Source organism: Carcharodon carcharias, chromosome 12, assembly GCF_017639515.1.
Source record: "Carcharodon carcharias isolate sCarCar2 chromosome 12, sCarCar2.pri, whole genome shotgun sequence".
Lineage (NCBI taxonomy): Eukaryota > Metazoa > Chordata > Chondrichthyes > Lamniformes > Lamnidae > Carcharodon > Carcharodon carcharias.
Window position 1 is genome coordinate 79,130,225 of NC_054478.1, and position 26,078 is coordinate 79,156,302.

General features: G+C 38.8%; 1 protein-coding gene across 1 annotated transcript in view; it reads left to right on the plus strand.

Moving 5' to 3' along the window:
- The window catches only part of LOC121284908 (cytoplasmic dynein 1 intermediate chain 2-like), a 97,067-nt gene that overhangs the window by 66,349 nt on the left and 4,640 nt on the right, over nt 1–26,078 (plus strand). Inside the window, exons 6-15 of the mRNA XM_041200801.1 lie at nt 4,368–4,451; nt 9,801–9,963; nt 10,058–10,157; nt 13,778–13,903; nt 14,823–14,969; nt 15,176–15,289; nt 19,909–20,042; nt 24,944–25,088; nt 25,374–25,514; nt 25,733–25,858. Coding sequence (XP_041056735.1) covers nt 4,368–4,451; nt 9,801–9,963; nt 10,058–10,157; nt 13,778–13,903; nt 14,823–14,969; nt 15,176–15,289; nt 19,909–20,042; nt 24,944–25,088; nt 25,374–25,514; nt 25,733–25,858 — 1,280 coding nt within the window. The remainder of the gene's footprint in view (nt 1–4,367; nt 4,452–9,800; nt 9,964–10,057; nt 10,158–13,777; nt 13,904–14,822; nt 14,970–15,175; nt 15,290–19,908; nt 20,043–24,943; nt 25,089–25,373; nt 25,515–25,732; nt 25,859–26,078) is intronic.

Here is a 26,078-nt window from a genome sequence, read left to right on the forward strand (position 1 = left end):
TGTACTTCACTGTACTGGCCAATCCCATAATCTCTGCCACCAAGAAGGACAAAAGCAAGATTATGGGAGCACTTTTTGCTCAATTGCACACCGTCACAGTTGAATATATAACTGCTTCATTTTGTCTGGATCAAATTCCTGAAATTCCCTTTCAAATACAATTGTGAAAGCACCATCAACGCAAGAACTGCAGCAGTTTGAGGAAAAGAAGCACTGCCACCTTTTTAGCGCAGTTAGGGGCGGGCACTGAACAAGGCTTTATTGTCACCCACTTTGAAAGGGCAGATAAAAAAAATTGATTTCTGAAGGAATCCTTTCTTTGCTTCCTTGCTTCAATTTACTATTGCTAACCCCTCAACCAACCCAGACTGACTGCCATGCTTTACATGGCGGCCCCAGGAAGCAGCACCAGTAGGACAAATTTCACCCCCTTTTGGATGATTGGATGTTTTACTTTAGTTCGTTGTGTGCAGTTTGCTTTGTTTTGCAGAAGTGAGCCATGCAAATTTGAGAAGGAAAGGAAAATAATTTTCAATTATGGGTAGTTGGCATAAATTTTGTTTTGTTTTATTTTACTGTTTATTTTTATAACCCATAATAATGTCGTAAATTAAAAATAATTTATTTCTCAACCTTGTTTCGTCTTCTAACAAAATTGGAATTTGTATTACCACCCTGTGCCATTCTCTGTTGTGATTGGACAGCCTAATTGTTTTCAGTACAACAGCACTTGGGCACAGCTATAGTCATAATCTCTGAACTGGCCTAACAGGGAGGGAGACCCTACTTGAAGACTTCAATGCTAATGATAAAATTTTTTGAAACAACAGCTGAACACATGGAACACTCTTGAAACCCTTGGAACACTCTTGTTTTCTTCTTTACAAAGGGTTAAGAGCTCTCCTTAGCCTTTTCTCCCCTTTGTGTTCTACAGTACCCAGAATTATATGACCTGCTCTCAGACCAGTCACAGTTTCAGAACTGGGTCATATAATCTAATCATATGACGATGGCAAATAACCATAAGTGTCAGCTTGGCTCAATGGCAGTAGTCTTGCCTCTGAGTCAGAAGGTTTTGGATTCAAATTTCATTGCAGGACTTGAACATGTAATCTAGTTTAATATCTTAGTGCAATATTAAGGAAATGCTATATGTCTATCAGATAAAATAATAAGGTCCGATCTGCCTGTCCATTGAGGTGTAAAAGATTGCAAGCCACTATTGAAAGAAACATTTTGGGAGTCTTGAGAACCCGAAAGGTGCTACATAATTGGAAATTTCTTTCTTCTGTTAGTCAGTGGTGCTCAAAATATACTTATGCTAACGCAGCTCCAGATTGTAAATCCTATGTGTCAGTTAATTAGAACTTCATAATTACGAACAGCTATGAATTCAAACTTTATTCTTTTGGATATTATGATTATGAATTTGTAATGGAAGTATGGTCTTTAGTTGTACAGGGTATTCTTACCAAGTGGCTTCCTTGTTTTGATTGTACACCTTTTGATTAGTTTGTGGCCCAACATTTTAATTTGTACAGAAATTGGATATAACTTTATATATTCCTGAAAAATGGAAGTTAGCGGTTCCAGATGTTGTTTTCCATTAGCTGTAAATAGAAGTGACTTTTTTGTATATTTATCATTATCATTTTTCACAATGCCCTTTGAAGAGCAGTATTAGGCTGAACTATTTATTTCCAATGAAGTTCAGTGAGAAATCAGATTATTACATGGTTAATATCTTCAGTATTTTTTCTAATTGATTTGGTCGTTTGGTAATACAGAATTTGAATATTGCTGAAAAAAAGAAATTTTTGGTGGAAGCTTTTCATCTTGTACTCATCAGGACAATTTGCAAGAAAATACCAATGTCAGGGGAAACAACGTATTTAGACTATAAGAAGAGAGTGCAGATTGGTTGGCAAGTGAACTCTAGTAGATGTGTTGCCATGGAGAATGCATCAGTGGATGGTGACTGACAGTTAACTGGCAAGCATTGTTTGAAATTTAAACCAGGCAGCTTCACCCTCATTGGTCAAGACATTGCCCTGGGGAATAAACCAGTGAGTGGCTGACACTTAATTTGTTCAGTTGAAACAGGCGCAATGTGTGTACATGTTCTTTCTGTCTGCAAAGAATAGGGCCCTGTGTATTAATATATGTAGCTTCCAGTACACACACATGCACCACACAGAGTCTGACAATCTTAAATTGGTTGTCAGTGTAATTCTTAGCAAACTGAGGATTATTTAGCGAATGTTGTCCAATTGTGGAATCACATCTAATGTTGGACACTGTTTTGAGTTTTGCAAGCACAGGCTGGTTGGGTACGGTCTGTACCTTGCCCATTGCAATCAGTGGAAGGGAAATGCTATGATAAAAACAAAAAACTGCAGATGCTGGAAATCCAAAACAAAAACAGAATTACCTGGAAAAACTCAGCAGGTCTGGCAGCATCGGCGAAAACTGATGAGTTCTGTTGAAAGGTCATGAGGACTCGAAACGTCAACTCTGTTCTTCTCTGCCGACGCTGCCAGACCTGCTGAGTTTTTCCAGGTAATTCTGTTTTTGTGTTGAAGGGAAATGCTGTTTGATACGATCCACCAGTCCCGGTTAGTGGCGAATACCATTCGTATTGCTACTGCATAGTAGCAGCGTGAAACAGCTAGCTTCTCCTATTGCTCAATTTGTTGAGATACAGACTGTACCCAACCAGCCCATGCTTGCAAAATGCAGAACACAGTATCCAACATTAGCGAATGTTGCTAAATAATCCTCGGCATGCTAAAAATTATGTTGACAATCAATTTAAGGATGTTAGTCGGGCTTGCAGTGTGGTGCACTTGCGTGTACTGAAAGCTACATGTAGTAATACACAGGGCTCTATTCTTTGCAGACAGAAAAAACATTTACAGACATTGCGCCTGTTTCAGCTAAACAAAATAAGTGACAGTCAGTCATTCGCTGGTTCAATCCCCAGGGCAATGTTTTGACCAATTAGCATCAAACTGCCTGGATTAAATTTGAAACAATGTTCGGCAGTTAACTGTCATTCACCATCCACTGCTGCATCGACCAATTAGCATCAAACTGCCTGGATTAAATTTGAAACAATGTTTGGCAGTTAACTGTCATTCACCATCCACTGGTGCATTCACCATGACAACATGTCTACCAATCAGTTCAACCAATCAGCACACTGTTTTCATACAGTATAAATATGTTGTTTCCCCTGATGTTAGTATTTTCTTGTGAATTATCTTGAGTACAAGATGAAAAGCTTCGACAAATCTTTTTTCAGCAAAGCTCTAATTGATTTATAATTGAAATACAGAATAACATTTTTTCTATTTGGATATTTTAAATAGTTGAATTGTTTAACTCAATGGGCTTATTGACGTGTGACATTCAAGTGTACTACTGAACACATAACTGGAACTACAGCACTATCAAGTGCTTTCTTACTTTTTAACTTTGGAAGAGTGATGCCCAGCATTTTTAAAGAGCTCCTTTTATCTGTTTGTATGTTGAACTATTGTTGAAGAAAGCATGATGTGGCAATAAGTGCTGCTTTTCTGGTATTAAACTGACTGGAAATACAAGGATTTTTTGGAGCTTTATTTTAGGTTTACATTGAAATGTGTATTGTATCTTTAAGTTAACTAGCTTTGTGTTAATTATCTTCGTTCTCTGCACAATTTCCAAATAAAACGATCTACATTGCTTCCCCACTACTTTGGTATTAGTCTTAGTTGATGATACAGCTTTAGTTATTCATGTTGTCAGTGCTCATAATTTCAAGATTTGGCCTATGAAAGTTTGGAAGTTACTGTATTTGAAATTTTGAATGTTTTTCTGTACCATATTTTTAAAAAATTGTATGAGTTGGAATATGCAGGGTTTTTGGTGTATTTTAAGTGGAATCTTCAAGTGTATTGTAAAACTTACTTTTCCTAGAATTCATATATATTTGTAATAATCCTATGGTGTTACAGCTTGTAAGCACTGAGCAAAGTAAAAAGCAGTTATATGTCAGTACCTCTGACAATAGTAACGTCAAGAAATGATTGTCATGCCATTTTCAAGATAGAAGCCATTAGTTAGTTCTTCATTGCCCTGACATTGATGGCCTGAAGATTGCAAGCAGCAATTCAGACAGCTGTGAAATAATTTACTTTTTTCTTCATCTTTAGTAACGAGTAACATTTATTTAGATAATTAAAGTCAACATGTTAATAGCTTCTGAAAGGGGACATTTATTTTGAAGACTTTAGAATAATGTGAAAATATTGTAATTAGATGTAAGGTATTTCAAGATGTCTGTAAGGATACAACATTTATTTTTATAAACTGTTATGTTGCAGCTGAAGACGAAGAGGAAGATATTGTACCTAAGCAAACAATTGAACCAGAACCAGAGCAAATACAGAAAGAAGAAATTAAAGAAGGTATTTTGGGGTGAAAATCCATTTTGAAGAGAATAAAATCATCTGTTTTCAGTGACATACTTTGTGTATTCATTTATTCATATCTGCGATCCTGTGTCAACAGTAAACATTTAACACTAGGATAACCATTTGACTATCAACTTTGTCATAATACTTTGTTTCAACAACAGTAATTTATACTTATACGTGGCTTTTAACATAGGGAACATCCCACATCACTTCACAAGAGCATTATAAAAAAACAAAGTATGACACCGAGCCACAATAGGAGACATTAGGTCAGATAAGCAAAAGCTTGGCTAAAGAGGAAGGTTTTAAGGTCTGTCTTAAAGAGGAAAATGAGGCGGAGAGGTGTAGAGAGGGAATTCCAGAGTGGGGCCTAGGCAACTGAACGCCACCATTGGTGGAGCAATAATAGTTCAGAACGCATAAGAGGCCAGAATTAGAGGGGTGCAGATATCTGAGGATTGTGGGATTGGAGGAGATTACAGAGATAGGGAGGGACAAGGCCGTGGAGGAATTTGAAAACAAGGGTGATAATTTTAAAGTCAAGATGCTGCTTAACTGAGAGCCAGACCAGTGAGCACTAGATGAGTCAGTGATAGGGGAATGGGACTTGATGTGAGTTCAGAAATGGACAGGAGAGTTTTGGATGACCTCAAATTTAGAGTGAATGGAATGTGGAGCACCAGCCAGAAGTCTGTTGGAATAGACAAGTCTAGAGATAACAAAGGCATGAATGTGGGTTTCAGCAGCTGATGAGTCAATACAGGGCTGAAGTCGTGCAATGTTATGGAGGTGGAAATAGGCAGTCTTAGTGATTGCATGAATATGAGATCGGAAGCTCATCTCTGGATCAAGTAGGACACCAAGATTGTGAAAAAAATTGGCTTAATCTCTGACTGTTTGAATGGAGAAGGATGCAGTAAGTAGCTAGGGAATGGAGATTGGAGCAGAGGCTGAAAACAATAGCTTCAGTCTTCCAGTATTTAATTGGAAGAAAGCACTGGATGTCTGATAAGCAGTCTGATAATTCAGCACCTATGGAAGAGTCAAGAGAGGTAATAAGGAAAGCTGGGTATTGTCAGCATACATGTGAAAATTAATGCTGTGCCTTCAGATGCAGTCAGAGAGGTAGCATGTATATGAGAAATAGGAGGGGCCAAGGATAAATTCTTGGGGAGAAGTTTAATTTGAAGTCCAGGCCATATATATTTAAGTGTCTTATATTACCATTATATTCTTTAAGTATATTTTTTGAGTTGTACAAAATTGTAGAATTGTTTACGTTCATTTTCAATGTCTTCATCTCCTTGAGGTCGAACTGACTTCAAGATTAATTGCCTAACATTGGAAATTTGGAACCGTCAATTCACTATGACTGATATGGTAGTTCTGTGCCAGAAAAAGGCGCAATGCTCAAAAGGGCATTATGATGGGGAGCAGAGATCCAAATCTTCCAGCCTAGCTCCAGTGTACCTTGAAAGCCATTGTAGTAATGGAGAGGGTGGATCTAGCTTGCCTGTTCCCTGCCTGACTCGAAGCTCTGGATTTAATTAAGTCAGGTATGCAAATAGTCATTTGGGGAATATAGCTATAAGAAGAGACATGCTGTCTAAGCTACTCATTGGGATTCCCACATGCTATAAGATTGACCTTATCGGCAACCTCGTAAATTGGGCCTGAACCATTTGCTTAATGTGCAAGCTCGATGCTGAAATAGGCCGCATCAAAGCTATCCTACAGGATAATGGCTACCCTGATGAGATCATTGCGCATTGTATACCACGCAAACTTATGAATGGGCCAAAGGTAGCCACTTGTGGTCCTGAAAAGTGCCCAGTCTACCTCATATTACCCTGAAAGAGAAAGGTACCTCAGAAATTTGAACAAAGGTGAAGCTAGCTGTTTTACGCTTTTACTATGTAGTAGCAACACAAATGGAATCCTCCAGCAACAGGATGCTGCTGTCAAGCCAATAAGACATTTTACCTATCACACAAATGAGAAACGTGGCATATGAATTTCAGTGCTGATGTGATTCCAACTACGTAGGCTGCATGTCCCAGTGACTGGTGGATCATATCAAATTGCAAGTACTTTCGGTTGTTCACAACAGGCAAAGTACTGACCGTATCCAACCAGGCCGCGCTTCTGCGATTGGACAACACTTTAGAAAAGAATTAGAAGTTTTTCTAACATCTAATGTTAGATGTAACTTCAAAGCTTTGGACCAGGAGCTTGAAAGTAGGATCAGGCTGGATAAATGTTTCTTGGCCAGCAGAGAAATAGGATCATAGATTGATTACAACACACAAGGAGGCTACTGGCCCGTCAACTCTGTGTTGGTGCTCTACAAGCCCCATTCCCCGCCCTGTCCCTATAACCCTATAAATGTTTTCTCTTCAGATGTTTGTCCAATTTCTTTTTGAAAGCCACAAATGAATCTGCTTCCACCGCACTCTCAGGCACTACATTTCAGATCCTAAACACTTGCTGGATATAAAGATGATCTTCGAGTTAGCATTGCTTCTTTTGCCAATCACCTTAAATTGGTATCCATTAGTTATCAACCTCTGTGAACAGGAACAGTATCTCCTTCTATTCCATCTAGACCCATTGGATTCTAAACACCTCTGTCAAATCTCTACTCAACCTTCTCTTTTCTAAGGAGAGCAAACCTATCTTCTCCAATCTGTCGATATGCTTGAAGTCTCTCATTCCTGGAACCATTTTTACAAACCTTTTCTGCACCCTCTCTAAAACATTCACGCCCTTCCTAAAACATGATTCCCAGAATTGACCACACTGTTCCGACTGTGGCCGAGCCAGTTTTTCATAAAGTTTCATCATAACCTCCTTGCTTTTGTACTTTATACCCGTATAAAACCCAAGATCCCATATTTCTCTTCGACCATTTCTGAACCTGCCCTGCCACCTAATGATATGTGCACCTATACGTCCAGGCTTCTTTGTTCCTGTCCTCCTATTTATATTATACTCTTTGAATTACATTGCCTTGGGGGGTCCTCCTTACCAAAATGCATCACTTCACACTTCTCTGCGTTAAATTACATCTGCCATGTGTCTGTCCATTTCACCAGTCTGCCTATGTCCGCTGAAAATCTATCATTATCCTTCTTGCCATTGACAATACTTCCAAGTTTTGTGTCATCTGCAAACTTTGAAATTGTGCCTTGTACACCTAAGTCTAGGTAATTAAAACTGCACGTCCGGCAGTGCAGCACTCCATCAGAACTATGCTGGAGTGTTAGACTTGATTTTTGTACTAAGTCTCTGGAGTGAGAGACAGTGGGTCAAGTGGCCTTCCTCTGCTAAAACTTTTCTGTTTCAATATTGAGCAAGCAGAAATTATACAGTTGTGGATGTTCAGTTGCATGACTTGGAGTTTCTAGATTCAATCTGTGTAAAGCAGATTTTGCGATTGAACCAAAATAAAGTCTGGCATATGAAAAGTCCAATTGACATGTGAAAACTAATTCATTAACTCTCCCAATATGATGTCTAATTGTATTTTTAAGTGTCCTTATGTTATTAGTTCTTTTTCCTTGCTAGGCAAATTATTCCAAAAGCTTAACGTTATTTGAGAGAGCATATTTTTCCTCTAATACCCGTTATAAATTTACTTACTAATTTTCATTCTCTCTTCATACTTTCTTGGTATGTTTTGAAGTAATAACTATAGACTACTCATAGCTTAACCCTTTTCTTGTTGAGATTATTCTAGTTGCTCTTTCCTGTACCATTTCTGATGTGGATATATACGTTTTTGGGATTTGGTGACTGAATACTGTATTCTACAGTATCCTGACTCTGAATGTAAAGCCTTGGCATAACTTTCGTAGACTTTCAATCTAGTGTGGCACTACATTAACGCAAGTTATAATAAACAGTGGCTGTTGTGCTTGCTTTCTAATTTGAACAGTGTTTGAGGAAGAACGTTTTTCTTCTGCCCTAAGATCTCCTTCCCAAGTTCCTTATGTTTTTCTCTCTCCATCCTGTAGGCAGTGATTTATGCTTGGGTGTGCTTCCATGGTCACCAACAGACCCTTGGGATCAAGTCCACATTCTACATGTGTAAACTTGAACAATGCATGTTGATAGATTTTTGGATTTGGCTGGGATTAACAATTAAATCTGATCTGTCTTCCTCCTAAGATCTACACATGCACTTTTACAGCAAAAGCGATGGGATAGCAAACAGGAGTGGACATCCTTATGCTGGCCTTTTAACTCAGTGTCAGTTGGCTCAGTGGTATTATTCTTGCAACTTGTCAGAAGGTTGTGGGTTTAAATGACCCCAGGATACTTGGCTTTTTTCAGTGCTGACGCTGTAGAAAAGAAGAAATAATTTATTTAGTGCCTTTCACAACCTCAGGATGTCCCAAAGCGCGTCACAAGATAACAATACTTTTGAAGTGCAATCACTGTAGTAGGAAAAAGTGGGAATTTGTGCACAGTGAGATAATGACCAGATAACCTGTTTGTGATGTTGGTTGATGGAGAACTCCTCTTTGAAAGATAGGATTAGGGGTGCTTTATTTTGGAGGAAACATTAGACCAAGGCCCATGGTTCAGCTGGATGTAAAGATCCTTGACACTATTCAGAAAAGAAGGGTTTTCTGTCTACCAATATGGTAAAGCAAAGTAACTGGTCATTTATCTCATTGCTATTTACCATTTATTTCATTGCTTACCCGCATATCAAATGACTACACTAATTGATTGTTGACCTCTTTGAGACACCCCTGAGGCTGTGAAAAGCACCGTACAAGTTTTTTTCTTCTTTCTCTTCCTCCTTCTCCAACTCAGGGACTGGCGCTGTTTGGTTTGGCTCTACTGTTGCCTTATTCAAGATGAACTAACATCAAAATGAGGGGTTAAGCCTGAGACTACCTCAGACAGTATAGGTCAGTACCACACCATGTGTGTATGTTTTCTGCCATGAAGATTTTCAAGGATTAATCCTTGCTTTGCCCTATTTTATGTAGAGAAAAATATTTTAGATCATGGGTAAACTAATTCATTTATCAAATAAAATAGAATAAAATTAATTTTGTATGTCTATAGTTTTTTCTGAATGCGGAAAATCTAGTTTTTTTTTAAAAAAGTGATACCGGCCTTTCTTTTCAGTTCAATCGTTGAGTTTCAAATGTCAGCAAGAAATTGCACTAGATCCTGTGGCTTAATTGCTACACTAATAGGCAATTTGATGCATCTTAAAAGGAAATAAGATTGAATTGGTGGTAAAGTTAAAGTTTCTGAGTTAAATAATGTTTAAAAAAACAAAATCTAAAGTCAGAAAGATTTGCTTACTTTGTTTTACAGGTGCACCACGTGAACTTACAGAAGAGGAAAAACAGCAGATTATTCACTCTGATGAATTCCGCACATTCTTTGATCATAGCACCAGAATAATTGAAAGGGCTCTTGCAGAACATAAAGATCTCTTTTTTGACTACAGTGGCAAGGATTTAGAAGAAAAAGAAGGGTATTATTTACTTAACTATTATTGTGTTCATTGCAGCAGAACTGTTTCTGAACACCTGAACAACATTTATGACTTGCATTTTGCTTCTTAACAGAGAACTTCAAGGTGGAGCTAAACTTTCTCTAAATAGACAGTTTTCTGATGAGCGTTGGTCAAAACACCGTGTTGTTACGTGCATGGACTGGTCCTCTCAGGTAGAGTTTGTTTCTCTGTTAGAGTGCTTTTTCCCCTCACTCTTTCAAATTATGTAGGATGTTTAATGAAAGTGTGCCGTTTTTTGATAAACATAAGAAGACAAGGATTTCTGAGCAGAAATTTGAATTTATATTCTTCCTGTAGGTAAGATGTTAATGGGCTGTGTTATGGGTCAATGAAAGGGGTATTGTGATTAGAGGTGACGAAGGACAGTGACAGCTCCTTTGCATTGACACTGAGGTGTTCTGAATGTATAATAGCGCCAATATAAAATTAGTTTTTCAGGATCAAATGAGTTACCCAGCAGTAATTATGAGCTTAGAACACTGTAAAAACTCAGTTACACTTCATTCAACAAGGCATATCTTTTTCAAGGATTTCCATACTAAGACTTGTGCCAAAATGGAACTTCAACAGCGCACCTAATGGAAGAGTATGGAATCCGCGTTTAACTGCATACATGTAAACTCTAGTAGTTACTGCCTGAGGAGCAATGATGGCAAACACTAACAGTTTCACCTCCATTATTAATGCAAAATATGTTTGCTAAACCTACTTTCTGATCATATATGTAAATAAAAAACAGCAAAGGACTCAACACTAACCCCGAGAACACTACTTTTTACATTTCCAGCACAATGTCCTCCCCTCACTCCCCCCGCCCCATCCCCAGCCAATCTAAAAGATATCCATTAACCACTTTTGTCTTCTTACAAGTTTATTATCTATACTGCCACATTCCTTTTAATACTGTATGCCTTAAATGTCTTGTTTGTAGCATGTTATCTGTTCCCTTGTTGAAAATCCATATACACAGCTTCTCTGCTTTTCCCTTATCGATATATTCTATTATTCCCTCAATTGCCTATTTAGACATATCTTGCCTTTGAAACTATGTACTTAATTAACCCATCTCTTTCCTGCCTTTAATTTTATTCCATGCTAAAACATTTCAATGTTAGGCTAGTTTATCTCTTCCTCTCTTGAACAAATGTGTTACATTGGCAATCTTCCGGTCTTCTGGCATAACTTCTACATCAGATGATTTTTGAAATATTGTGTTCAGAACCTTTGCTATTTCCACCCTAACTTCCATAAATATTCCAAGATACATGGTTTTAAGGCCCAGCGTTTTTCCAATCAACTATTTCAGCATGACTTCCTTAGCTATTATTATCCTACCTAAATGCTCCATCCAACCTCTTGTATCCTTTGATTCCTACCTATTAAACACTTTTTTGAAAGCTGATGTGTTCATGTAGTACATTTAACACTTTTGAGATTTCCTTTGTCACCTCTAATCACAATACCCTTTTCAACTATTTATTTTTGTGTCTGACAAATCAATTATTATTTACTTTTATGCTGTATGTCAGTCTTCACACGCCTCCCTTCAGCCTTTCTAACTTCCTTTTGTTTATTTGGCGTTAACCAATAAAAATGAATTCATTCAGAAAATCCTTTTTTACCTGTAGTCTAACTGGTGATGCACAATATATTGTAATGTTCTGATGAAAGGTCATTGACTTGAAATGTTAACTTTTTCTCCAGAGATGCTACCATCCCTGCTGAGCATTTCCAGCATTTTGTTTTTATTTCAATTTTTTTTTACCGATTAACTGGGTTTATCATCAAGTTCAATCATTCTAATTATTATAGTAAAAATTAAGCTAGTTTTTATTTATTCACCACCTGCGCTTTACATAAGGCAACAGAAACAAAAATAAATGTGGGAGTTCTTTGAAGGCAACTTGTCTACTAATCTTGAAGCAATGCTTAAACAATGCTACATTGGGCCAGATGATCACTGTTACATTGCTGGCTCATATGTTGCTCTAGTCCAGCAACAACAGAGCTCCCAGCATCAGTTAATTCGAAGTGATAAGGGACCATACAGCGTCACGGACTCTTGTATTATTAAACATATAGAAAATTAATTTTCAACAGTTTAAATTTGGTTTCACAGTGGATTGTCTAAGCAGTGTGAAACAACCAAAACAATATTGTGGAGGTGGTCTCAAATCTATTGCTTTTGATGTGGGCTGGAGTTAGATCACCAATGGGACTGTCAAGTTATAAAGATAGTTTTATTACACATGTAAAAAGTAGTGTTCACAGGGTTAGTGTTGTATTTTATTCATATATGATCCATAATTGAGTATAGCAAATGAATTTTGCAGTAATAATGGCAGTGAAACTGTCAGTGTTTCCATAATTGCAATTATGTTCACACATATGCAGTTAAACAGATTCCGTACTCTTCCATAGGATGCGCTGTTGAAGTTTCATTTTTGCACTCCTGTTTCAGTACGGAAACCCTTGAAAAAGGTATGCCTTGTGGAATGAAGTGTGACTGAGTATTTACAGTGTTCTAAGTTCACAATTACTGCAGAGTAACTTCTTTGGTCCTGAAAAACTAATTGTATATTGGTGTAACATCAGTTTCTCCATCATGATAAATTCACTTGAAAATAATACTTTTTTAAAGTTTATGATGTGTTGGCTTCTACCTTAATTCAAAAGCACAATATTCTGGATACTGGAAATCTGAAATAAAAAAAACAGAAAATGCTGAAAATACTCAGTTCCTGTAGCATTCTTGGAGAGAGAAACAGCATGAACATTTCAAGTTTGAAATAGAGCCCTGAAACAGCGCTGTGCCCTCTACAAGGGGATCTGTGCGAATAGGGTAAGCAATGGTGTGCCACCTCGATCAGATTGAAGAATCTTTCCTGAGGCTGCATGCAGGAAGTATTTAACTCGATGTAAAGTCATGTACAGAGAACAAAATAAAAAGAGGTAAAGAAATATGGGATTAGGAGAGAGAGATAAAAGAAACAAAGTTTTTAAAAATTAATTTTAAATCTCCAACAATAATTTTAAATCTGAAGGATTTAAACTGTACACTTGTAAATTTTCAGTGCCAGAAAGCTGGTTTGGTAGCAATTAAGACTTCTTATGTCCTTAAAAATTCACTTACACTGGAATGGATGCCCTGATTTTTTTTCTGGTGTGTTTAGTGGGTCTCTAATGGATAAGTACTTCAACTTCACATCCTCTGTGTTTGAATGCTGTCTCTCTTGGAGAGGTACTGGTTAGCGCAGCTTGTGGGAGGGGTAGGGCAACTTTGAGAGCATTTCATGATTTCCATATTTAACTGTGCATTTGGGAACACTGGAGGTTGATGTACAATTTATTCCTCGATAATGGTGAGCGCTGTTATTCCAATCCTTGCCATTCCTCAAACCTTTTTCTTAAGTGCTATGTTATTTCTTTATCGATGAAAGAATTCACAAAAACTAAATCAGTATAAACAGTAGTTTTAGTTCATCAGTTAAATATCACGTACCTAACTTGCATGAACCTAAAATGCTTACTAGTTTCATAACTATCCTTAATAATGAAGTATTGTATTTCACCATGTCCATTTCATTATGGATTCTCTAGATGTCTAAAACATTATGTACACTTTCAGCTTTGCAGTGGTTTGCAATCCCATCTGTTTGCAACAGTGACTGACATATAGCTAAAATGCTAACTACTATACAGCAAAGTATGCTGAGCCTGAGGTAGTTTACACTTCCTGTTAATATTTCTTTTTTGATTTTGCTGTCAACAGTATCCAGAACTTCTTGTTGCCTCATATAACAACAATGAGGATGTTCCTCATGAACCAGATGGTGTGGCTCTTGTATGGAATATGAAATTTAAGAAAACTACCCCAGAGTATGTCTTCCACTGCCAGGTATAGTATGAGATCTTGTCCAGCCAAAGCCGTGATTTAATTCAAAGAAAGAAAAGTGGACCATTGCCAAAGACTTTCCCATGCCTGTTCACTTAATGATTTCATTAGTCCAGCATGCACATTCATTTTCAACACTTATGTTGGTGTGTGCTGTAAAAACTTTCCTTGTTTGAGGAATCTATAGTACGTGATAGCTATATAAGATATTGTACAAGTTTTGTAACAATAGAAGTGCATTAGATTGATGCATCCACAATTAGATTCAGATATCTCAGTGTTACTTGCATTACTGAAAAACTCAGCTTCAATTAAGAAGCCATTTTCAAATCCCTTCAAGATCACTCAATATTCAGCTGGCAGGGATTGAAATTGAACAATGCAAGTCAGTTTTTCTTTCTATTTTACCTCCCTCCCTAAATAGCTCTGTGTGAGTTTAGGTGCTTTCTATCCAGGAAAGCTAATCATATTACTTTATAATACATCATAAAGCCACATTGACCAAAATATCATTATCACCACATAGAATTAAGTATGCATATAAGCAGACAGTAAAATAAAAGTACTTATACTTTATATAAGAATTGATTTTGAAGATTTAAAGAATGAATTACCAGAGCTGCATTTATAAAGATGATTATTCAGATTTTTTCTGTGTTCTCAGTATGAATGTATGCATGGGTTACAAAATTATACACTTTTCATACATTTTGTATGACTAGTTGTATAGAAATAAATGGGGAGGTTTTTTAAAAAAAATGATAAACAATGGATGGGAGTTTTTTTTAAAAAAAAGCAATTGAATGAGCAAAACGTTCTGATTGTAATCCTAAATGGCCCTACTTCTAGTGAATACTATTGAAAATTGCTGCCATGTTACTTTTTCTTCATACCAGACTGGCTTTATTATGTTTTTCAACAGTCATCTGTGATGTCAGCTTCCTTTGCGCGATTTCATCCAAATCTGGTAGTTGGGGGAACATATTCTGGCCAGATTGTGCTCTGGGATAATCGCAGTAACAAAAGGACACCAGTCCAAAGAACGCCACTCTCTGCTGCTGCTCACACGGTATAGTTTAAAAATACAACTGCCTAAACTAAAATCTTGAAGTACAAACTTAAAAGAGCAGAGATTAAAATTCATTTTTGGAAAAATTGTAAATGTTGACATTTTAAAAATATTTTTTCCTAACATTCCATATAACGGTAAAATGATAAAACATTTGTAATAATCAGATTGGTAAAAGTACTAAGCAGAAAATAATCTCCCTACAGCATCCAGTCTACTGTGTGAATGTAGTTGGTTCTCAAAATGCTCATAACCTGATCAGTATTTCTACTGATGGGAAGATCTGCTCGTGGAGTCTGGATATGCTTTCTCAACCACAGGTAAAGGAAAACTAATTAAAGAAATGTAGATGGGGTTACAGCTTATTTTATTTTCTGTGCATTATCTTTCATTGTATGTGCATTGATTTCTTGAGCCATTTTTAAAATTAAGTAAAGCAGTTTTTAATGATTTTGGGTACTAAAACTGTTGTTATTTTAATAGCAAACAAATTTAGTTCAGAACTTTTTCGTTTTGTATATTGCTGTGAATATCTGGTTCATGGTTTGTGTTTTAGAATATAACTTTTAGTTTTAGGAATTAAAATTTTAAATGTAGAAAATCCAGCTCTGAAGTGAATGCAATCGAAACAAGCTTGGAGTCTATTACACTTAAAAAGTTAGGACCATGTTGACTTAAGAGGTTAACAGCTTGAAAGGTAAGATCATAAAACAGCAGGTGGAGAAACTTAAACAATGCATAAACTTATATGTGGGCCATCTGGTGGAGACATTGCATTTGCAATCATTTTAGTAAAGGCAGTTCAGAGGGACGTATTTATTATGAGAGTTAGAGCTAAATTAAAAACATTGAGTAAACCCTTGTCCATTCATAGGATTGGGGTGTCGCTGGCTAGGCCAGCATTTATTGCCCATCCCTAATTGCCCCTGAGAACTGAGTGGCTTGCAAGGCCATTTCAGAGGACATGTAATGGTAAACTACATTGCTGTGGATCTGGAGTCATGTGTTGGCCAGACCAGGTAAGGGCGGCAGATTTCCTTCCCTAAAGGACATCCGTGAACCAGATGGTTTTTTATGACAATCAACAATGGTTTCATGGTCATCTTTAGATTTATTCCAGATTTTTATCCCTGAAGGGTTATAAAATCCATTTCTTTAGATAACAAAGGAATTTTAAATGAGTGATACTCAGCCTAAAGGTCTATTTGAGGATATCCCAGAGTACGCAATGTCGTCATGGAGATGGGTGCTGCTTAAGGAGCCTCTCTGGTTTCAATTTATCTGAGTGTTTGCTGAGAGAATTAGTTGCAGCTTCGGCCTAGTGTGTGCAGCTTGCTGAGAGAAGATAGCCAAAGTAAATGATAGTTGGTTAGGCCTGCACTGTATGCTGAGAAAAAGCTAACTTCTTCATTCACCTCATGGACTGCGGGGATAGGACTTAATCTCAATTTAAATTTTGAGGGACCAGAAACTGGAAGATTGCCTACTTTGAAGCCAGTGGAAGAATCTACAGTGGTCCTCAGAGCTTTGGGGCAAAAGATAGCAATCAGCAGATTAGCTTGGAAGTACTGCGAAGGGCAATCAGAATAAGGGACTGAGGCATCCACAGTCAAGAGGTAGTAAAATGAAAGCCTTACATCACTTGAATTTTCCTCTGTCCCAGTTGTTCTCAGAAGTTCTGGAAGACTGTGGCATACTTTGGGTGGTCCCAACAGAAGTAAATAACGCAAAGATATCATCAAGTGCAAGAGAATTCTTGGGGGAAGTAAGAAATAAAATTGAGATGCATAACATACATAGTTATAACCTAGAATATTAACCTAACCATGTTTAATTTTGTATACAATAAAGTTTGGCCTGAATTTTCAGGAGCCCCCGCCATCTGAAGAGTCGGTGGGGAATGCTTCCCCGCCGACTCCAGCAGGCCTGATGCCAAGGCGGGACTTCTGCCCATCACCCAGAAGAAGTCCTGCCTTGGAGAGCTGCCGGCCAATCAGATTGGCTGGAAGAGATTTTGCAGGGAGCTGCCTGGAACTAAGTGCCAGGAACCGGAGGAGAGGTAAGTGGCTGGGGTCCTGAGGGCGGATGAGGGGGTTATGGGGGGGTGGAGGTCCAAAGGTGGTCATGCCTTAAGGGAGGGTACCCTAGTCGGAAGGGGACTTTTGATAGAGGTGCATTTTAACTACTACATTTGTATGTTTGTTTTTTTAGTACAAAGTTCACTTTAAATTCAGTATCTATTGCACAACTATTCAAAGTTTACGGCTACAGCAAAGCTGCATAGTTTTAAATTCATTTACAGCATGTGGGCTTTGCTGGTGAGGCTAGCATTTAATGCCCATCCCTAATTGCCCTTGAAAAGGTGGTGGTGAGCTGCTTTCTTCAACTGCTACAGTCTCTGTGGTGTAAGTACACCCACAGTGCTGTTAGGGAGGGAGTTCCAGGATTTTGACCCAGTGACAGTGAGGGGATGAAGATATATTTCCAAGTCAGGACTGAGAGTGGTTTGGAGGAGAATTTCCAGGCGGTGGTGTTCCCATGTATCTGGTGCCTTTGTCTGTATAGAAAGTAGTGGTTGTGGGTTTGAAAGGAGCCTTGGTGAATTTTTGCAGTGCACCTTGTAGATGGTACACACTACTGCCACTGTTTGTCGGTGGTGGAGGAAGGGAATGTAGGGAAAGGATGCCAATCAAGTGGGCTGCTTTGTCCTGGATGGTGTCAAGCTTCTTGAGTATTGTTGGAGCTGCACTCATCTAGGCAAGCGGAGAGTATTGGACAGGCTTTGGGGAGTCAGGAGGTGAGTTACTCGCTGCAGTATTTCTAGCCCCTGACCTGCCCTTGTAGCCACATTATTTATATGGCTAGTCCACTTCAGTTTCTTGTCAATGGTAACCCCAGGATGTTGTTAGTGGGGGATTCAGCGATGGTAATGTTATTGGATGTCATGGGGGGGTGGTTAGATTCTCTCTTGTTGGAGATGGTCATTGCCTGGCATTTGTGTGATGCAAATATTACTTGCCACTTGTCAGCCCAAGCCTGAATATTGTCCAGGTCTTGCTGCATTTGGACATAAACTGCTTCAGTATCTGAGGAGTCGCGAATGGTGCAGAACGTTGTTCAGTCATCAGCGGACACCCCCATTTCTGACCTTATGGAAGGAAGGTCACTGGTGGAGCAGCTAAAGATGCCTGGGACACTACGCTGAGGAACTCCTGCAGTGATGTCCTGGAACTGAGATGATTGACCTCCCAACTACCACAACCATCTTCCTTTGTGCTAGGTATGACTTCAAACAGCAGAGAGTTTCCCCCTGATTCCCACTGACAACAGTTTTACTAGGGCTCTTTGATGCCACACTTAGTCAAATGCTGCCTTGATGTCAAGGGCAGTCACTCTCACCTCACCTTTGGAGTTCAGCCCTTTGGTCCATGTTTGAACCAAAGCTGTGATGAGGTCAGAGGCTGAGTGACCCTGGTGGAACCCAAACTTACTGTAAGTGAGCAGGTTATTGCAAAGCAAGTGTTGCTTGATAGCACTGTTGAAAGACCCCTTCCGTCACTTTACTGATGATCAAGAGTAGACTGATGGGGCGGTAATTTGCTGGGCTGGATTTGCCCTGCTTTTTGTGTACAGTACTTACCTGGGCAATTTTTCACATAGCTGGGGAGATGCCAGTGTTGTAGCTGTACTGGAACAGTTTGGCTAGGGGTGCAACAAGTTCTGGAGCACAAGTCTTCAGTACTATTGCTGGAATATTGTCAGGGCCCATAGCCTTTGCAGTGTCCAGTGCCTTCAGCTGTTTCTTGATATAACATGGAGTGAATCAAATTGGCCGAAGACTGGCATCTGTGATGCTGGGGACCTCCAGAAGAGGCCGAGATGGATCATCCACTTGGCAATTCTGGCTGAAGATTGTTGCAAATACTTTAGCCTTATCTTTTGTGCTTGACTCTCTCATCGTTGAGGATGAGGATATTTTTGGAGCCGACTCCCCCATTGAGTTGTTTAATTGTCCGCTACCGTTCACAACTGGATGTGGCAGGTCTGCAGAGCTTAGATCTGATTCTATGGCTGTGGAATTGCTTAGCTCTGTCTATCACTTGCTGTTTCTGCTGTTTGACTTGCAAGTAGTCCTGTGTTGTAGCTTCACCAGGTTAACACCTAATTTTTAGGTTTGCCTGGTGCTGCTCCTGGCATGTCCTCCTGCACTCTTCATTGAACCAGGCTTGATCCCCTGGCTTGTAGATAATGGTAGAGTGGGGGATATGTCAGGCAATGAGGTTACAGATTGTGGTTGAGTATAATTCTGCTGTTGCTGATGGCCCACAGTGCCTCATGAATGCCAGTCTTGAGTTGCTAGATGTGTTTGAAATCTATCCCATTTAGCACAGTGGTGGTAGTGCCACACAATATGATGGAGGATATCCTGCTGCCTGTATCCTAATTTGCATCAAACCCTAATCACTCAGCACCTAAGAGTTCCCTGACCAACATTAACTCCTGTATCAACATCACCTCGATTTTAAAATTCTCATCCTTTTCAAATCAGATTGAGTCTGTATGTGGGCACTGAACTCATTCTGCTCTGGGCAGGGCATAAAGGAATCTTGTGCCTCTTCTAGCTCTGATTACGTTTATAAGCAGGACCTGAAATTAATCCATTTTGTTTAGCTCTGAGAAATTACATTTTAAAATTTGAAAGCAGGCTTTATGTAAAGTTCCTTACTCTGGCTACTGGATGTGGCTCCCATCCACAGCATTAGTACTCTGGCTGGGCTCCTGATATTCCGTATCCCTCTTCCCCACCCTCTTATTTTGCATTTTGTCCTTATAGCCCCATGGATACAAAAGAATACAGGTATTTTGCTTTGTCAGCTTGATTCACGTATATTAATTCAGCAAACAAGAATGTTCACTCTGGAAATGTTGTTTCATACAGGATAGCATGGAGTTGATGCACAAGCAGTCTAAAGCAGTAGCTGTTACTTGCATGTCCTTCCCATTGGGTGATGTCAACAATTTTGTGGTTGGTAGTGAGGAAGGTTCTATATACACAGCATGCCGTCACGGAAGGTAAGGCACAAAATAGTTCAAGCGTCTCGTTGTGTTTAATTATTTCCCTTTCAATTTCACTGTACATTCTGCTAATACAATGGGATACAGATCAGTGCTGGTTGTTTGTAAAGACACTGCTAATAGGAATTTTTGAATACAATAGGAAATGCCAGATATTCTACCAGGATTTAATAATTTTTGGATTTGAACAGTATAATTGTACATCAAAACCTTTGTAGGAAAGTTGTTCATCTTACTGTCCAATTTTGCATTTTTGCCCCCTCTCCCCATCTAATGAGACTCTATTTGCTATTGGTAAAGGGAATAAGATCTACACTCAAAGTTTGGGGCAGATTATGTAATTAGAAAGTAAGAATCTCCACGTAGCAATACTGTTAGTCTTAATTCCTGTTTTCATTTTTTTAAATCCAAGACCAGCAAACAACGTGTGGAGTTTCTGCACCTCTGTCTTTATTTTATGTTTGAAGTTATTTTATTTATCTGCATCTTGAAATGTTTTTTTCGACGTTTTCTGAAAATGAAATTTGAGTTGGGTCCTTTTATCCAAGGTGCCCATTACACCCTCATAAAACACAATCAATGGGCACCAAGGAGGAAGCTTTCCAGTGGCTGAGTTTGTATATGGAATAAAGGAAGATGATTGTGTTTGAATAAAGAGAGTTAATCGACCGTCTCAGCCTTAAGACATCACTGTGGAAGAACTGGAGGGCAGCGTCTTGGGCCCAACCATCTTCGGCTGCTTCGTCAATAATCTCCCGTCCATCATAAGATCCAAAATGGAGCTGTTCATTGATGAATGCACCTTGTTCAGTTCCATTCCCAATTCCTCAGAATTAAGGATTTCACACCCCTTTGCAGAAAGGCGCAGGCAAACATCCAGCCTTGGGCTGCTGTGGCAAGTAACATTTATGCCAAGCAAAAAAAAGAGCCTAATCACTTCCGCATTCAGTGGTATTACCATTCCTAAATCCCCAAACATCAACATCCTGCAACATTGACCAGAAGCTCAATTGGACCAGCTACAGAAATGCCACGGTCATGAGAGCAGGTCAGAGTCTAGCATTCTGAGACGAGTAGCTCACCACCTGACTCCCCAAAACTTCACCACGACCTAAAGGTCCAAAACAGGAGTGTCATGGACTTGCTTACATTTGCCTGTCTGTGTGCAGCTGTAACAACACTCAAGAAGCTCTACTCCTCCATCTTGGACAAAGTATCTGCTTGATCATCAGTCCATCAACCACCTTAACCAATCCAGTCCTTCCACCACCAGCTCACTGTCGCTACAACACGTACCATCTACAGGATGCATTGCAGCAACTCACCAAGGCTTCTTTGACTGTAGCTCCTAAACCTGTGACCTCTGCCAACCGGAAACTCGAGGGAAACAGATGCATGGGAACTCCATCTTATCCAAGTTACCCATGAAGTGTGCCTCATCAAATTACACCAAGTGCGTGGCATAGAGACAGACTCAGTTTAACTGGTCTCTGGCATTGTTATAATCCATGTGAGATGCCTCCCACCCTATACATCTAACCATATAAGCGTATTCTTTTCATTCCTCTCTCTCGTGCTTATAAATCACCCAGTTAATTGCATGTATGTTCTTTGTCCCAACTACTGCTTGTTTTACTGTGTTTCACATTCTTATCAGTCTGGGTAAAGAAGTTTCTTCTGAATTTCCTATTGGATTTGTTAGTGACTTATCTTATAAATATAGCCTCTGGTTTTGGACTCATCACAAGCATAAACAACATTGTGTATTTATATAGAGCCTCTAACATAGTAAAATGGCCGTTGGCTCTTCACAGGAGTATTATTTGACACTAAGATACACCACAAGATATTAGGACACAGGTAGGTTTTAAAGATTGCCTAAAAGGAGAGAGAGAAGTAGAGAGGCAGGTTTAGGGAAGGAATTCCAGAGGGTTCCCAAACTGTGAGTTGCAACCCCCAGGTGGGTTCGTAGGCTGAGCAATTGGGGTTGCAAGCTCGGAGGCAATGACAATGGCAGCTGAGGAGTGGAGATTCAGGTTGGATAGTCCTGTGTTCAGGTTTGAGGTGCCAAGGCATGCATGCTCAATTTTTTTTTTGCTCGCCGATGGTTCATGTGAATGAGGTCTGAGGCTCCATCAGAGTATTCAAAAAGGTTGGTGAAAAAGCTTCCTACCCGGACTCTTAACAACTCTCTTCACAGTCCCTCGCAATTATGTTACGTCACTGTTCGTACTTTAAGGAAAGGATAAATCTGAAGCCAGTCTTTTCCTTAATCCAGGTTTATTCCCGAGACTAGAGTAAAGGCACAGATTCCCCTTGTTTTCCCCCTACACCCAGCGTGAACTAGTTTTTATACACTTGCAATAACTCCTTACCTTTCCCCAGTTGGTGGCAGCTGCTTTCAATTACAAACTTAAAGCATGCATCCCATTGCAGCATGATTCCAACATTAACAAACTAGACCCTCAACTCTCTGCTCGCACAATTCTTAACCCCATCCTTGTCACACTCTGGGACCGTGCCAAGTTTCAAGCATTAAAATTGGGCCACAATGGGACAATATTTGGGAAGCACTGGTTAGATCCTAGGCAGTTGAAGATGCAATTGCCAATGACGTTATCTGTTTGCTAGTCCTTGTCACTTTTTCCCCCTTTTCTAAAGATTTTTCACCTATATGTATAGTGTCTCTGCTATATCATCTACAAATTCTTTTAATATGGATGGGTGTAATCCATTTGAAGCAGACAGTAATTTTATTTCCTGTAAGTTTGATTAGCTTATCAATTATTTCCCCTATCTTAAATATTTCTCTCTTTTTTGAGCTCCTCTTCTAATGTCATGTCCACTCTGTTAGTTGCCTGGTAAATACTGAGGCAAAGTAGCATTCAATATTGCTATGAATTCACTGTCATTACACGTGAGTTTATCTTAGGCATCATTTTGTTTCCCATTTTCTTTGTATTTTATGCATTTGTAGAATACTTTTTTCTTCCACATTCCTCAGTTTAGTTTTGTATTTACTTTTTGCTTTCCCAATTGTTTTTGCCACATTTCTTAGCAGTTCATATTTATTTTATCATCTTTATTGTCTAAATACTTAGTATAATTTTCTTTTTCTTTAGTTTCAATCTTACCGTGCTGGCCCAGTGGCAAAGATATTCCATATAATTTTGAATTATACTTGAGATTGTTGAACAATCTTTCTTTATACTGACGTACATCTTTAAAAAAAAATTGGCAAAAGGAGTAATAGTGATATGAGGAAAAATGTTTTCACCCAAAGGGTGGTTGGAGTCTGGAACGAACATCCTGAGAGAGTGGCAAGTTTGGTTCATGTATTCAAAAGGGAATTGGATTTCTGTCTGAAAAGAGAGTGTGCAAGGCATAAAGCAGGGGAGTGGGACTAGGTAGAAAGCAGACTTGCTGGGCCAAATGGCTACTTCCTGCACTGTAAAGGTTCTACAATTGTAAGGATAATAAAGTTGCCAAGTTATAATCACAGGATTAGAGAAGATTATTGCTAGCCACCTTATTGAATTGCTGCAGTGGAGGTGCTCCTACAATGCTGTTAGATAAGGAATTCCAGGAAAATGATCCTGCATCAAGGAACAATACATGTCCAAGGCAGGATGGTATGTGACTTGAAGCAGGTACTTGGAGGTGATGGTATTTTCATGCACCCACAGCCCTTTTTCTTCATAGTGGAGCTCGAGATTTGTGAGCTGTTTTAAACCTTGAAAAAGATGTGTAGTTTTCAAAATTTAGCATAAGCATTAAGTGAGCTCCAGTAAAGGTAAGCAGGTCTCAGCCCAATGATTACTCAAATAGTTTTTCTTCTTTTTCATATTATACACCTTATTTCATAAGGTTCCAGTACACTGCAGAATGTAGGATGAATCTTTCAATGACCTCCAGTGACTTAAAATTTATTTCCTGAAGGTATGTTCAAGCCCCAATTGATACCCCTTTGCTTTCAGTTGGTACTGCATCTGTTGTTATCTGGCTTACGAAATTGAACAACATTCTGCTTTTCCATTGTGTCACCTTTGGGAGAATGAATTTCGGGCTGTAACTTTCTGTGCCCAATCATCCCAAAGTGTGACAGTTGTCAGTTTGAACGCTGGTGACTTCTGAGACTCCAAGTTTGTAGAGCACCTAATACTCTTTCAGGCAGATGCCTGGCATATGCACATTCGGGTCCTAATGCCTGTTGTACGGCCCTAATTGAAATTGGCCAACAGATAGACAGCACTTGTGCCATGCATGCTCTGTGCAGTTATTCTGAGTTCTAATGGCCTAATCAGTAGTCCAAAAAATGTGCTGCTGATGGTGCTACAAAATACTAAAACCACTGTCAACCTGTATTCCTCAGTGACCCCAGGACCTACCTGTGTGACTGGCTCAGTGTTGGAGCTAGTCAGAATTCCAAATGACCCAATTGGTGAGCTGTCTAAAACAGAATGCCTAATTGACATTCCCCATATAATATCTGTGATGTGCTTCATAATTTTTTTCTGCCTTAAAGGCACTATATAAATGCAAGTTTTTGTTATTGTTGAAAGCTCAATAGAAGTTCAAAACAAATGAAGGCAGGGGTTTCTATTTTGCTCAGGCTCCAGGCCAACATCTTCATGTTCTACCACTTTCCTTTTTGTAGTACTGGTTGAAGATTAATTTTGCATCAATTTTAAATAATTGTTTTCCTTTAAAAATACTTTAAAAACAATCCTTCTTGAAAGGTTTGCTGAGCAGACATTTTCATCTCCCCTTAAGACTAGATCAGAAAGGTTGAGGGTGCTCATTTGTCTGAACAAAGGGAATTTTCTCTTAAATTCATTTTTTAAAAGTAAAATTGTGCATTTTTGTTAACTAATTTACATAAATTCTATTTGTTGCAGCAAAGCTGGAATAAGTGAGATTTTTGATGGTCATCAAGGACCAATCACAGGTATCCATTATCACACTGCAGCTGGACCAGCTGACTTCTCTCATCTTTTTGTCACCTCCTCCTTTGATTGGACAGTCAAACTATGGACAACTAAGGTAGATTGGCTAATGATATTTACTGTATTGCATCATTATATGTTCATAACTATTCAACTTGCAGTACTTTACATTGGCACATGGTGGTGCTAGGGGCAAAATATACAAATTAAAATTGGAACAGAATATAAATTTCATATTAACAGGCAAAATAACTTTTTAGATATGCTATTCTAATTGTGTGTATGACAAAACATTGAATAGAATTGTATATAGTTTGATTTATAGGTCTGTTTTATATTAAAGAAACAATCCTTAAGTTGTATAAACATTATTTTCTTTCAGAATAACAAGCCACTGTACTCCTTTGAAGATAATGCTGATTATGTTTATGATGTCATGTGGTCTCCAACCCATCCTGCCCTGTTTGCTTGTGTTGATGGAATGGGAAGACTTGATTTGTGGAATCTCAACAATGACACTGAAGTAAGCAGAATTAGGTGGAAATGTAATACCTAGTAGTTTGTACCAGCAGTACTGTTGTTGGGGCAATGATATAAAAGTAGTTTCAGTTCCAGTATTGCAAACTTTAGAGAAAATAGGTACTCTGAAATTAAAGTAATTTTTCACATGTAACTTCCTTGTGAGATCACCAAAATCTTTGACAAATATTTCAAACTTGTTTTTCTAAACTATCTACTTAGGTACCGACTGCAAGCATTACTGTTGACAGTAATCCTGCACTGAATCGTGTGAAATGGACTCATACTGGAAGAGAAATAGCTGTAGGTGACTCAGAAGGGCAGATATTGATTTATGATGTAGGAGAGGTAAGTAATTCATCCTGTTACTTTGTACATATAGGACAACAACCTTGAGTAGATTGGATTTTGGCATGAAAGGATAAAAATACAGGACTTTTCTGGCGCTACAGATCTGAGGTTCTGCCCTTCACAACACAAGATCACCCTGGTCAACAGCACCAACAATACCCTCAGTAATTGGCATTTTACCCTCTCAAGTGTTCAATGTGATTAAGTATGCCATTCT